The sequence below is a fragment of the Lonchura striata genome, chromosome 6 (assembly GCF_050655825.1).
Source record: "Lonchura striata isolate lonStrDom1 chromosome 6, ASM5065582v1, whole genome shotgun sequence".
Lineage (NCBI taxonomy): Eukaryota > Metazoa > Chordata > Aves > Passeriformes > Estrildidae > Lonchura > Lonchura striata.
In genome coordinates this window covers 2,999,266-3,014,221 of record NC_140708.1, presented here as the reverse complement: position 1 = coordinate 3,014,221, position 14,956 = coordinate 2,999,266, and the positions used below count along the sequence as shown (strand labels likewise).

General features: G+C 38.9%; 3 protein-coding genes across 7 annotated transcripts in view; 1 reads left to right on the top strand and 2 right to left on the bottom strand.

Annotated features, from left to right (window-relative positions):
* Window positions 1-14,956, bottom strand: part of PBLD (phenazine biosynthesis like protein domain containing) — a 108,387-nt gene that overhangs the window by 22,077 nt on the left and 71,354 nt on the right. For 2 of the 3 annotated variants that reach the window (XR_014956389.1, XM_085583869.1), the window contains one exon: window positions 11,072-14,840. The exons of the other annotated variant lie outside the window; for it this stretch is intronic. Coding sequence is in view for 1 of the 2 variants with exons in the window: in XM_085583869.1 (XP_085439995.1) it covers window positions 14,800-14,840 (41 nt within the window). In the remaining variant the exon portion in view is untranslated. Of the gene's footprint in view, window positions 1-11,071; window positions 14,841-14,956 lie in introns of those variants that run through there. 3 annotated transcript variants of the gene reach the window in all.
* Window positions 1-14,956, top strand: part of MYPN (myopalladin) — a 70,760-nt gene that overhangs the window by 20,064 nt on the left and 35,740 nt on the right. For all 3 annotated transcript variants that reach the window (XM_085583843.1, XM_021529040.2, XM_085583841.1), the window contains 3 exons: window positions 3,745-4,683; window positions 11,870-12,045; window positions 13,464-13,515. In XM_085583843.1, the coding sequence (XP_085439969.1) occupies window positions 3,746-4,683; window positions 11,870-12,045; window positions 13,464-13,515 (1,166 nt within the window). In that variant the 5' untranslated portion in view covers window position 3,745. The remainder of the gene's footprint in view (window positions 1-3,744; window positions 4,684-11,869; window positions 12,046-13,463; window positions 13,516-14,956) is intronic.
* Window positions 11,072-14,956, bottom strand: part of ATOH7 (atonal bHLH transcription factor 7) — a 45,967-nt gene continuing 42,082 nt past the window's right edge. The window contains exon 2 of the mRNA XM_085583872.1: window positions 11,072-14,840. The gene's annotated coding sequence lies outside the window, so the exon portion shown is untranslated. The remainder of the gene's footprint in view (window positions 14,841-14,956) is intronic.

The window sequence follows — 14,956 nt, the reverse complement described above, 5'->3', positions numbered from 1 at the left end:
AGGAAAGCCAAAGATGCCCTGGCACTGTGGTTTGGTGCTGGAGCTAACGAGCCAGTCAAGAGTAGAGAGCTGCAAGCTGCTGGTGGCATCACCCCATTTCCCCCTAAATAATGCCAGTTTAGAGACATTACTTGTAACCAGCAATGCAATTCCTGCCCCTGATACAGGTTCATTATGACACTTTTCCAGTCGGCAAAATCACCAGTGCTTTTGTTGCTGCCACAGATTGCTGCCTACTGTGCTTTTGCTACTCTGTCCTTCTTCCTGAGTGCTCAGCACAGCTATCTGCACTTATCTGCTCAGCAGAGACATCTGCAATTACAATACAATTAGCACAGGTCTTTGAAAAAAAAAAAAAAACACAACAAACTGGATATCTCTCAAGACATAAGCAAGGCAGAATTAATAACTGTAATGGGATTTACTGGTAGTTTCACAGCAATACTCGCTGAAACTTAACATTTCCCATTAAAGTAAAAATATCAAATAATTCCAAATATTTTAAAACTTCAGTAGACAAGCACTGCCTCAAAATACTACATTTGACTAGAACCCAACTACTTCATTACTAAAAATAGAATAAAAAGTAATCTTCTACACAAATTGAAAATAGAGAAGAGTTAGATATAAAATTCTGGCCCTGAGTGAGCTCTAAAGAAAAGTGATGGCCTCTAAGTATTAAGAATTTGGCATCAGGTTCTTTCTCATTAATATCTTGCTTCCCAGCTCTAGAAGGAGAACTCTGCTCCCTTCTACCTCTTCTGCACCAACGGGCAGAAGGAAGGAAGTTGTTCCAGGTCCTCTGCTGGGGAACTGTTTGTTTTCCTCACTTTGCTATCAAACAGTAGCTTCCTCACTAGGGTTTTTCAAGCTAGAATTATGAAAATATTTTGCCTAAACACATCTAAACACATCTTTGAGAGTAGCTCCTAATGTTGCAGTAATACTCCTTAAGCAAATTAGCAGAAAATATTTCTTTCACATTTCAATGTTTTCAATTCATCAAAAGATGATTAGAAGATATGCAAGAACAAAGTGATAAATATACCCAGAATGAAGTCTCAAATAACCATACTGAACACACAGTTGCTTTACTATGGTTTCCTGCAGAAAAGCTACACTGTGATTAATAACCTCTGTTGAAACAGATAATATCACTGTGAAATAGCATTTATGTCTGTGCAACAGGAGCAAATGAAACTTTGAATACTCTCAGTCAGATAATTTCCATATACTCTAGACAAAACCATTATAGGAATTCTTCAAGTTCATTTGACTTCAGGTTTTGATCACACAGTATTCCTTCCCTACTTGGAGCATCCAGTGTCCTCTAAAGATCTGCAGCATCGTTTTTCAGCTCTGATGACCTTTACAGACAGTGAGATAAAGATGTGCCATTCTGAAATGCTGCAGAAAGAGTGTCCAAGAAACGCAGCAAGCTAAATTTTGCCACCTTGTAAAATACACACTTCTCCAGCCACGTAAAATACAGCCTTCCACTGTAACCATACAAAGGACTGGATGTTCTAACTCAGCCACAGCCACACGTGGGGAGGTTCTGGTTCTAGGCTGCACTTCATTCATGGGACAGGTCTGTCCTGCAGGCTGTAAATTCCCTCTGTTAGAATGTATTTCAGCTCTTGAGAGCTGAAACTGTAGCTTTGGCTGTGACCTTTACAGCACATAGTCTGTAATCAGCACACAAACAAGCTGCGAGAGCCCCTGAAACACGTTCAGCTGCACCAAGGGGCACAGCTGCCCAAGAAGTTAAAGCTGAGCAAGCAAAAGCAGTTTCCACTGAGCAGGAACTTTAAGCCTCATGGAGAACTCTTTGTACTCTTAAGAAGTTAAATGATAAACTCTGTCCAATCATGAAACAGCTCACAATATTATTTCATGGGGGCTTCCCAAATCAATGTTCTCTATGTGCATCAGCTTCACTGAAACACTGCACCAGATAATTTAATGCCAAGTGTTCAGCTGGTATCACAGACCCTGGCTCAGCTGCAGGGACCCCACGGCGTGCTTAAAAGCCTACAATTTACATGGCAATTTATTTCTCATTCATTGTACAGGTACAAACTTAGCAATATTTTGATTGGGTGCCTCTGTAGTCTTAGTGATTTTATTTGTTTAATATTATGAAAATAAAGCAAAATCAATAAATATAAAATGCCCGATATTTACATAAGGAAGAGGATTTCAGTATAAAGAAACCTATCTTGAGCAGAGGAATTAAGGTCTCAAATGCACATCAGATTATGACAGCTGTATGTTTATTCATTGAAGAAGAATATAAACAGTTTAAATTAAAACCTTCCTGTTTGTAAATAAAGAATAAGGGCTGGCACTCATATTCCAGGAAGAAATACTGCAGCAGTATGAGACATTACCAGTTCATTTGCTCTTAAGCATCCCTTTTCCAGAGACAACTGTCCCACTAGAAAAGCCCAAAGCCTTTCACAGCAGAAATACCTCTTTAACTTTTGCTTCCCTGATAACTTCAGCTGTTACACAAGGCTGTGAATGGAGATGGACAGTGCTGGGGCATGGATGTTCTCTTCTCTTGCTGTCCCGACAGGAACAGAACCTTCTGCAGGGTGAAAACCAGACAGCTTGGGGTAGGAATGCCTGAAACCACTGCAGCAAGATTTGCCACGCCATAAATGAAGTAGGAGAGAGATAATCACTGCATAGTCTGAGAGACAGATCCAGTGAACAGTCATGCACTTGTTTCTGTATCTGTGAGGAATCAGCTCTCTGAATGGGGTAAAGAGCAGTCATTTATCTTCATATTTAGGGCACCAGAAGATGAGGGTATTATCAGGGTGTCTGAATTCCTCTGCACTCTTCATGGCCCTCATGTAAATAAAAGGGAGAACCACACAGTTACACTTGCTTAAGTATCAAAAGGGATGCTTTAGCTTTGCTGACCAGGCATACAGGTTAAGTATGGGCCTCCTGATGCTCTCATCTCATATGGTACATTTTTTCAGAATCAGGATGACCTAAGAACATGATTCTGAAAGCCCTGTAGTACAAATTATGTTTGCATCAAATAATGACACGGTTCTCTACTTACTTTCAATAAATAATGACATCGTTCTCTACTTACTTTAAATAGCTTATTAGAGTTAATGCTGGATTTAAGAAGCTCTGGAACATTTAGCCCCATTACAGATTCTTATAATGCATTAAAAATTGTCATTATAGAATATTTTAGTTCTTTTTCCTTCCTCCTCACATCCTTCTTATGATTTTGAGGGTTCATTTACTTACTACTTCAGTGCTTTTCAAGCTAAATTTACTTCACTTTAAAGTACTGTTACTCTCAACAACTTTCAGTCCCTGAAATATCCATCACTTAAGCTAATCTGATGAGATTGTTTCTTAGCTAAGAAACACACATCAGCAATGATGAAGATTTGACATTGAAACTCAGTAGTTGAAGTTTTGCCTTGAACAGAGTAGAAAATACCACACTCTCAGTTACTTTTTGTGAAGCTACTGACAGTAGAAAGTGAGGAAAGATGAACTTTACTGGGGAAAGGCAGCAGTGGCTGGCAGGATGTGTACAAGCAGGCCTTTAACACAAGGCCATCCTTATGCTGCAAGTATTGCAAGTACTTCTAGGTATTCAGCACACAGATGCAGTTTGAAAATGTTGTGTTCTGCCTGTCATTGTGTTCAATCAAAAAATTGCTATTGTTAAGGCGTGGTCCTGTTTGTCCTTTTTGTTGGCAGCATGCAAGACGACAGTTTAGAAACCTCAGCTTCAATATCTCAGCTTCTGAGAGAGAGTTATTTAGCAGAAACTAAGCACCAAGGGAAGAGTGAAAGAAGCAGATCAGAGCCAGTTTCTCATAATTTCCACTATGGCAATGCTTCTGGTGATTCAGATGAGGTACCTGCCCAGGATGACTTCCCAGATCTGTCTGCCTTTTTGAGCCAAGAAGAGCTTGATCAAAGTGTAAACCTGGCAAGACAAGCTATTGATCAGAATCCACTGGAAACTAAACAGGATGAGCTTCAGGCACATTCACAGTGCCCCCCAGATCAGCTGAACACCACGGGAAAACACAAACAAATGGCCCAGTCTACAGCTCTGAAAACATCAGACAATGGCCTGCATGCCAGCTTTTGCCAGGAACATGTCAGAAATACAAAGGGGTCCAAAGGGAGCTCTCAGGATCTAAAGAAACACCACCTCCCTTCTGAATCAGAATCCAAAAAGGAATTCCTAAACAAGGCAGCAGATTTCATTGAGGAGCTCTCCTCACTTTTCAAAGCCCACAACTCTGAAAGAATACGACCCCGAACATGCAAAAACTACAAGAGTAAAATTGATTCTAAGAACAAGTCTGCTCAAAAAGGTAGCTCTGGCCTGTCTCTCACATCAGAAAACAGAGAAAGGCTTTCCATTCCAACACCTCAAGACTTGGAAAACAAAGCGGAGAAAACTTTTCAACAAACAGATGATCAACAGGCAGCAAACCTGGAATCTATCAGTCAATTAACAAGTGCAGAGCTGAAAACAGAGTCAGACTCTGCATCTGTATATTCTGATGAGCCCATTGGACAGCCACCACGCTTCACTCAAAAACTCAAGAGCAGGGAAGTTCCTGAAGGATCCAAAGTGCAATTGGACTGCATTGTGGTAGGAATCCCAGCACCTGAAGTCAGGTAAACATATTCTGCACTTGTCATTTTGTATTTCTGTAATGGTAGGTGTGTGCAGGTTGGAAATACCTCGTTTGGGAAGAATATTATTTCTACTATGCTTCAGCCTAAACTCACTCTAATTAATAGTTTTGAGGTATTCCTTTGGTGGAATTTATGCCATTACAAATCATGTAGTGTGTTCAACCCATAAACTCATATAGGAGTCTGACTAAAAGAGAAAACAGTGCTAGAAATTCAGGGTTTTTTAAAAAAGAAAACAAACAGGAAATATCATCCCCTAGATATTAGCAGCACTCTCTGAACACTTCTCTTGCTTATAAAGCAATACTCTGAACACTTCTTTTGCTTATAAAGCAATACTCTGAACACTTCTTTTGCTTATTTCTCCAGGCACTGGCCTTGATAAATCCTTTGGATAATAAAAATGTCAGTGGAAGTGAGAAATTATTTCTTCCCCCTTTTATCATTCATACCTTATAATGCAAAGACAACAAGTGAGATCATCATCTCTTATGTATCTGAACGTGTACACAAACTCAGTCTGGTTTCTTCATATTCAGAACAGAATTGCTTGTTCATAGACTGTACCCCAACACACAATGTTCAATTCAGGTGTTTTTCCAGAAGGCCACAACAGCCATGTCTGTGCTGTTGACATACATAAAAGTGACAAGGTGCTCATGTCATCCAAGTTTAGGTGTTTAACAACCACCAGAATTAGAAGCTGACACTATAAAGTCACTGAAGGCTTGCAAGGGCAGATTGGAGAAGCCAGGAACTATGGCTCATCCTGCAGATATCCAGAGATGACCAGGATGCCTGTACACCCAATTCAGGAACCACTTGATTCCACAGAAATGGATGATGGATATCTTTGTAACTTGGGTCCATTTGTGCCCCAACAAAACTGAAGCTTTTTAGTTGAAATTTCTATTTCAACATTTGATTTTGGTAATTTTGATTAATTAAATAAGCTACTTAAGTGAATGCCATTCAATACAAGAGCTACTACACTTCTGTAGAATAAGCATCCATCAGATATAGGAAATGAGGGACATGGAGAAAGAAGTGCCCTAGGGAAAGTTAGTCCCAAGCAGTTACAGCTCAAGAAAAAGATCAGGCTCAGCTTTCAGTTTCACAATTTTAACTAAAAAAATAAAAGATAAGTCACAAGGGGGAGAACTCTGAACTCTCTCTCCCTTGTGTTTGTGTGTGTATGTATGTGCTATATTGAGGAGAAAGCTGGGAATGTTAGCTCCTTGAAGAGTTTCCTGATCATAATTATTTATTAACAAAACTTTGTCATGTTCATCCAAGATTCTTTCAACTCCACCTCTGTGCAGAAGTAACATTAAGAGAGGGTGCAAAAATTGTCACTTGACTGAGTGATAAATATTCACATGCTTCCATTTATCGTGGCCTTATTGGTCACTGCTACAGCACAAGGAAACCAGAAAACAGAATGTACTTTGGGTTTTGTGTACCATTAATCATGGGGACCAGAAGAATGCAACATTTTCTCCCTAAATATAGTGATTATCTTTGATCTGCTGTGCAAAGCTTCCGAAAGAGTGAAGGCCACAGTCGTTGGCCATAGCTGTGGGACTGTGAAACTGTGCTCAAAATTGCTAAATGTCTTGCTTGGAGGGTAAGAGTTTCCCAAGGTTTATGGCGAGTTAGTTCAGTGTCTGTGGAGCTGGGCAAGGACAGAAGGATTGTAATAGATAGGTAAAAGAAATAAAAAAATCAGCAGTCCCAGGAAAGGACCAACTGCCAAGGTATCAACTGATGAAAGAAAATTCAATGACCTTTGACTTAAAATGGACTTCTTAATCACAGAAAGGGATCCCAAGTGACTTATAATGCATATATTAGATACAATTACAAAGTGGAAGTCATACTGTGGGAACCCAGGGCATTGTGAAACAAGAACAGGATTCAGCAAGCTCTGTAATGCAGTTAATCAGTCAACACTAGGAGCAGTCTGATGGTTAAACTGATGTAATGGGGATTACAAGAGAGAAATTAGAGACAGGATATTTAGAAAGGAGCTGATCACAGGGACGGAAAGAACTGGAAAATATGAAGGGCAGATACCATGTCTGAAAGCAAGATAGCACTGAACCAAATTGATGTAAAGGATGGTGTAAATTACATTTGTGATGGATCAGGGTCAAAATACCATTTTGATTATTTATCAAATTACCAAACAATGGCAACAATAAAGCATTACAGGTGTGATATGTAACTATCCAGCACCAGGGCTCACTGAGGGAAAAAAATACTGGATGGTGGAGCAAGAGATGAAATGGGGAACTGATCTGAAACACCAGGACATGGAAAGTTAAGTCCTCTTGGCTGAATTGAGAATGACCTGCCCAACTGTTTTTAAAGATAACTCGCCTTAATGTAACAAGCCCACAGTTCAGAGGAAGCTCATTTGGCCAACCTATCTAGAAATTTCTGGGAGAAGTGACTAATTTTTCAGTGTCATCAGCTGCAGACTGATACCACAGAATGTGTGCCTCCAGCTCACACCTTAGCTGGCAATTAAAGAGCACTACTGCAATTCCTGTTGATTGCTTTGTTCTGACAGAGCTGTGGGTTAGAAACAAACCTTTGAGAGAAATGTGTGGTGTATTTCCAAAGTGTTTGATGACCTCCTTCTCATGCTCCCTTCTACAGCTCTGATTCTCTATGAGTAATGGTAGGTGTGACATTTACTCCCCTCTGTGAGGAGAGCACTCCTTTTTTCCTCAGGTTCAGAGGTGTCTACATTTTTCCAAACGTGTTTGGCACATCACTCTTAGGTTAATTTTACTGATGAATCACATTGCATGGTTTGGCATACACGGCTATGCTGGAAGTGTCATGAGGATTTAATGTTCTAAAAACAGGCTGTATGTCATAAGGTTTCCATGAAAACATTCTTTAACATAGGCATACAAAACCTAAAAGCTGCATTTTATGCTGCTTTGTTTGAACAGACCAGACTTGCAACTAATCACATATTTTTAGAAACTCAGACTCTGCAAGATTAATTAGGATTTTTCTCCCTGGCTGCCAAATGAAAGCACTTCTCTGTTTTAGTGTTCAGTCTACAGCCAAACTTCTCTTACATTCAGCTCCAGTCAAGTCAATGGATTAAGCTCTAGGGTGAATTTGGCACAGGGCTGACATTGCCTGTGCTGAATGTGAACCTCCCTCGCATGAGGAAGCTCTCGCTGCAATCCGTGGCAGGAGTGAAATGTCAGTGGCAGAGTACTGCTACTTCAGCCATGCCACGTATCTCAATGTCAGAACTCCCCTGGAGCTGACATTTCATTGCTACCACGTATGGTGTTTTCACGGCAAGTACAAAATCAAATGTTAACAAGGAAGGAGTAGATACACCATACCAAAGTTTTCCAGGAAGCTTAACTTCACAGGAGACCATTGCTTTTGACTTAAAAGCATTGCAAGAAGACATCGTTCACACAACATGCTCCTTTTTCCAACTTAATATTAAAATACTTGAACATTATGCTGAAAAGACTGACTACAGAACACACTGCATAGAGAACTAAACACAGATTTGAAACAGGAGTTTATTCCTGAAGTTTTAAATTACTGATGCTGCAAATTTGGGACTAACCAAAGGAAAAAATAAATGCAGAAAAACCAATTAACTCAATCCTGCTTCACAGTTTGAGTCTACTTTAGGAATATAATACTTGTATACTGAAAAGAGAAGTGTAAAGATTAGCTTACATGGTGTTTTAAAATTTGCTTATAGGAAAATTAAATTGTGCCTCACAAAAGTGTGATACAGACTTAACTCCCCACAAACACAACAGGTTAATTGGAAAAGCTGATCAGTAACACAGTGAATTCTACCTTAATGGCAATTGTATCACAGCACTTCGTGTAATGTGTTTTGCCCGATGTGCCACTTCAGTAAGGAAACACATTTAAATGGACACATAAATAGAATATCAATGTACTAAGCAAATTATTTTAATGCTCTGAAAAGATGCTGCTGGCAATGAAATCAAATTTCTAGAGCATGGCTATTCTCTTGAATGCTTATTCATATCTGCTAAGGCTCACACGCTCAAACAAGGCTACAATATAAGGAAGAGGCATGGGGTAGGTATATAAAAAGACATGAGTAAGTGCCATGACTCATGTCTCAAAGTACACAGTTGCCTGCATGAATTACACACCTAAAAGGCAACTTGTACATTCATATACCAAATTTGTGCCTGTAGTCACACAACTGCATGAACCTTCTCTCCTGATGTGAACATTTTCAGTGATGACTAACTGCAGTTCTTGAGAACAACAGTAGAATAAACCATAATGTAAACAGAAATTTTTAAAATTCTCCCTTCAGCATCACAGGAATCCTATATAATTCCCAAGTCTGGAACTTGAAAAGGCACTAATAATTGTCAAAGGATATTTTCAATCGACCCTGCAATGCACATTACCATACTTCTCCCTCGGGACTGCTAAGCATTTCCTCTACTGGCTCCTGGTAGGGTTGTTCATCTATCCCAGGCACTGGAGGTTTGTGTTCTGGATGCCAACTACGAGCTGTGGTGTCTGTACCTACACGTATGTGAGGACAGCACTGAACAGAAAAGAAAATGTGATACTCACTTCTGGGGAACCAGACCAAAAAAAACCCTTTGTATCCAACTATTAGTGGTAAAAATTACAGATTTGGGCAAGCCATTATGGGCAAAGTTTAAAATAGATGTAGTAGTTTCTTCTCTTTGAAGAGTTTTGTTTTAGAGTATCTGACAAATCTGTGACAGAATAAGACCACTAAAAGTCAACCAGAAGATGGTAGAAAGATAGTTATTTTTAAAGGAAATATATTTTGAATGGAAATGCAAACCAATAGTTTCAAAATAAAGATAACATAAATAAAGATTAGTATTTTCAAAATAAATGTTAGCAAGAAACTATAAAGCTATTGGAAAATAATTATAATGGTACTGTGATCATGAAATCCTTAAAGAGAGAGGTATTTTATAAATTATGATTTTAAGATCAGTGATTTCACATTTTTAGATTTATTTTTAAGTGCTGCTTCACGCCTTGGGAAAGAAGTCTCTAACTTCTGGTTACACACTCCAGAGCAATAAGTGAATATACACACATGTGTATGTTCACTCTGTTCTTACACCCTCCCCTCAGTGTCTGCTTTGGGCCACTGGCAGGAGAGTGTGCTGGGTTAGGTGGATCTGTAACCTGAGCCACAACACCCAGGGGCTCCTTCCTCATCCTTCCACATGTGCCAGCTCCCCTGGCATCCCTGGAGTTGTGCTGCTGTTCCTGCTCCCTCTTGTGAGAGCACAGCCGCCTCTCCAACTTCCAAAGGTGCTGCATGCTCCATGGGTTTGGTTGGTGGCCAAAGCACTGTCTGCATCTCCAGCAAGCTCCACTGAGGTTTGGGAAACAGCATGAGTGGCTGCTGAAAGCTCCTGGGAGTGAAGTGCAGTCCTAGGCAGTGTCCACAGACAGAAGGTAGCTCAGGGCACCTCTGGTGAGAATGAAATGCAGGGAATTCCCTGTCTGCTGCTCTGGATGGCTTGGACTCATGGGCACAAACAGGGCCTGCTCTTCTGCTCAGCTACAGAATCAGCATTTAAGTGCTAGATCTGTATTCTTCCATACCTCAGAGACTCCTTGAGGCTCCTTTCTCAATTCTGTATTATACTTCTGTTATAGTCTGGGTTTCTGCTCATATGGATTGCTTAGAGATTTTTTTTTTTCAATATATTAATTTGGGGTTTTCTCCATGCTTAATTTGTAGCACAAACTTGCTAAAAAGTTCTGCCAACTGGGTGATCAAAAAAATTTATTTATTCATGTTTTTCTAAAATATCTGAGATGGAAATGCATTGAAGCACCTTATAGTGTAAGACAGAAGATATTAATTATTACAACTTCTTACTTAAAAACCTATCCTTTCCACAACAATCTTATTTTCTGTAGTACCAGCCAAATGTTAACAGGTTCTTTTACCAAGTTACCATAACAGACAGATTGAATGATTGCTAATTTTTTAAAAGTCAATTGAATAAAAAATATTGTTAGTATGACAGCTCCCACCTTCACATGCAGAAGACAGTAGTTAATCACATGGAATTAAGAAAGTCACAGCAAGAAAATACAAATACTTTAGTGGCATTTTATGTCTATCTATCCATCTAAAATCTTCATGAGAGAAGTTACAGTCAAGATGAATGCAGTTAAGTTTGGCTTTTCAAATTTAGCTAGTTATCTATAATTACAGGTATTTCAGAATATTATCTCAAACATTTAACTCTGGATCTTGATACATAACACTACATTTTCTTTATAAAGCCTAGATTTAATTTGAATCTGTTTCTGCAGACCCACCTGCTTTGTGTGCTTCTGTTCTGCCTTGTAACCAGCATCCATCAGCCCTGCCCTCCCCTCCTCCCAGCTCAGAGTGAGCTGGTGGTTACTGCCAGTGACACGTCCTATAGAGCTCTCTGTGGAGGTGTTTTTGTGTGAATTCCTGCATTTTCCACTGAAACAACCCTTCTGAACACTGAGGGACTTAGGAATGCCTGAGCTGAGAGTGTGAAAGCTCTAGAGGGCCCAACAAATTCTTGGATATGTAGCAGTGTCTGAAGAGGAACACAGCAACATCGTGCAGAACAGCATTCCAGGTGCAGCTGTCTCACTGGCTGTTTCTGTGTGGCAGTACCTATTGCAAGAGATCAACTCTCTTACCTTGTGATACACGTCTGCCATCTTTTATAAAAAGCAGATTATGTTAAATATATGACAAAACAAAGACAAATTGCAGTCACATTCTGAATTAACAGAAACTTAAGAAACACGAGTTTGAGGGATATTTGTTAACTTAGAGTTGTGTGGTTTTTGCTGCACATTAAGCCACTACACAGGCCTGATTGTACCTCAAGAGAAATTCAGAGCTGGATTGACAGTGTTCCATTTCAGAGCTCTTTTACTCTTTGTTGACTATTATGAAAATCATCTATATTTTATTCCTGTGACTGTTGATTCAGCACTTACCTGCAGTACTTTGTCAGAACCTTCAGGCTAAACCTACCAATTTTATCATCAGAAAAACTTCAAACATTATCATCCTAGTCATCAACTTGTTTGCACTGAAAAACAATTTCTTTTTGCTTTGCAGGTGGTACTGTGAAGGGAAGGAGCTTGAAAACTCACCTGACATTCAAATTATCCAGACAGGTGACCGACACTCTCTGGTCATTGTTGAAGCTTTTGAGGAGGACACAGGGCGTTACTCGTGCTTTGCTTCCAACATCTATGGAACAGACTCCACTTCTGCAGAGATTTACATAGAAGGTAATGGTACAAGTGTTGCAGAAACTGATGGTTGAAACTGGTCATAGGATTAAGATATAATTATGTATCTTGTTTGCTAACTGTGATAGTTTTTTCATAAGAAAAACCATAGCAGGAGTCAACAATTTCCATCATTACTAATATCATTATTATTTTCCTGTAAAACACTCTTCAGACAAGGGACCAACCCTTACATTTTTTTGTGTTACTTTCCAGAGATTTTATATCTCACTGCAAGATCAAACTCTAAAAATATTCTGATTCTGAAACTACCTTGTATTTTTTCATCTGTGGAATTCCAGTCATTATTACAAATTGAATGTAGGACAGCTTCCTCTTAACTCTTTCTTGGGACATTGTAATCAAAAGAAATATGCCATCAATTTTATATTCTACATGCCCAGTAGATGCTGTAAATCAAACAGAATATATATTTGTAGATTTAGGTATATTTTCTTTCTCCTTACGCTTTTTAGTGCACCTAGTAGGCCTAAGAGTGGTCTAATTATTATATTTCTTTTTTACATTTTCTTGGGTGAGATTTGAGATTGAATCCATTATTGTGCTAGCATGACTATAAACTTAAACACATAGGATTTTTTTTCTTTTTCTCTCAGAGAAGCATACTGTGAGCACCATCACTGAGCACAGTGGGGCCATTCATACATTAAAGCACTGCCCAAAACATGAATTTAGTTCTGCTGTCATTCTTCTTCCACGACCCTAATTTGACAGTGAAAGGACAAATCCTTTTTCAGCACTGCCCCTGACATCAATGGGAGATGTCTGTGCTTGGCAGGCATTTACAAGCTCTCGAGGCAGGGCCCGAGGTCTGCTTTTACCCAGCTCAGTGGGTGCTGGATGGGAGCCATGGCTGATGGAGATGCTCACTGGCAGGAACTGCAGAGAAAAAGCAAATTCCAAGACAGCGAAGGCAGAATCAGAAGTGTAAAATGTCTCAGTAAGTGACAGCAGTTAGCAAAAATAGCAAGTACCTTCTTCACATCGTGGTACAAGGCACTAGCTGGAGAATAAAAGCTACAATTCCAGGTTTCTTTTTTTTCCTTTGTATCTGATAGTATCAGGTGTCTGAGAGAAGAAAGCTCATAATTGATCCACAACAAATACAAAGTAAATCATAGTGGCATTTGAAAAAGAACCCAAGGAACACCCAGGAACTCATTCACTCTTGGATGTTGCTCTCCTTACTCCTCCCAAATCTGCCTTATCCCAACAGCAGTTCTGCACCTTGCACAGTATGGAACGTGGTTCACTTCTCCTGCCATGGGATCTTTGGTCTGGACACAGCTTTGTAACACATACCCATAAAGTGGTCTACAGAAAATCTGAATAAAGGTTTGTATCATGCAGAGAAAAACTCAAAACTTCTCTACTAAATGATTTTTTTTTTTCAACAGGCATCTCTTCTTCTGACTCTGAAGGTGAAATCATCAAAGACGAAATGGATCAGTAAGTTTAAAATCAATTGCACCTTCCATATTTCTTATAGTTAAAAAACCCACAAGTGCAGACATTTCAGTTTGCAGCTTTCCAGACATCATTCTGTTTAGGATTAGTTTGAATTGGTGGGTTGGGTTTTGTTTGTGTGCTTGTTTGCTTTACAAATAGTATGGAACAAACATTTGTTTGCTTTTGTGTCCTCAACTTTGGATTAAGAATTGAAATTTTAATATTAAATATTAATATAAAAGGAAATATGTTACCATAAAGATTGAAAAAATTCTAAAATTAATTTACTAAAACAAAAGCCATTTGACTAGATCCAGCTTAAATGCTGATTTAAGTGTCTGACTTGACAAAGAATGCAGTACAGTTTCTCACATGAAAATACACAAGGTTTTTGGCAGAATATAGGTAGAGATTAATTATTCAGATTTAAGGTAAAGAAATTAATAGATATGCACTAGAGTGAACTAAAGTGATAGTATAAAATACTACTTAAAGAGAAAACACATCAGATGTAATCTAAAATATGGGAAATATTTATTTTTCCTAAATGAAATCCATCCCTTGATGATTTAGAACCTGATCCAATGCTGTTAAAAATCTTTCAGAATCAAAGTCCTTCTATTAACTAGAAAGGGAGTCAGACTGGTTGAAAACTAAAATAATCAGTCTTTTATTTTGAACTCCTTTGTGTGCACAGATTCAACATCAAAAGCAAGCAATGCTTGATAAAAGAGGCCCTAATCAGATAGATTTATGCACCCTGTTGGTTTTTTCCATCACTAAGGAGAATTACACTCATTACAAATGCCAGTTTTTCAAATGCAAAGAGAAGACATTTGCAGTGTATTTGACTGAAGACCTCAGGCTGACAGCAAATCCTGTTGTATGCAATTTACACTTCAAGGTCATAAAGTACTCCAGATGGAATTGGTTTATGCACTTTGATAAATGTTAGGGGCTTTATAAAACTTAAGGTTAAGAAAGTCTCAGACTTAGGATATACTGCTAATCGGTTTGGGATGAATTGTGAAGTTTTCCATTCTAGCTCAGGCTTGTCCAAATGTCACAGGCTTTTTTTTTTTTCACATTCATCTCATTAGGTGTCAATGTAGGGTTGACCATGACTCTGATCACTTGATGATATCTCTAAATCACTTGCCTGATCAAATTGTGAGGTAATTTTTTTTCCCAGAATGCTGCTCTTACATCATAGTAGGATGTTCTCAAATGATCACATTTATGAAAGATCAGGTTTGCGTGTAGTAAGAATGTCTTCATTTCTGCTTAGCTTCCAGCTGCCATCAAACCAATCTGAATACCTGTAACTAAAGGGAGTTAATATGAGAACAGGTGCTAAAAAAAATTCAAAATCAGTGATCACAACAGTTGTACGTTCAGTCTGAGTAAAGCATCCTCTGTTTTGAAGGCTAGATTTCCTGGG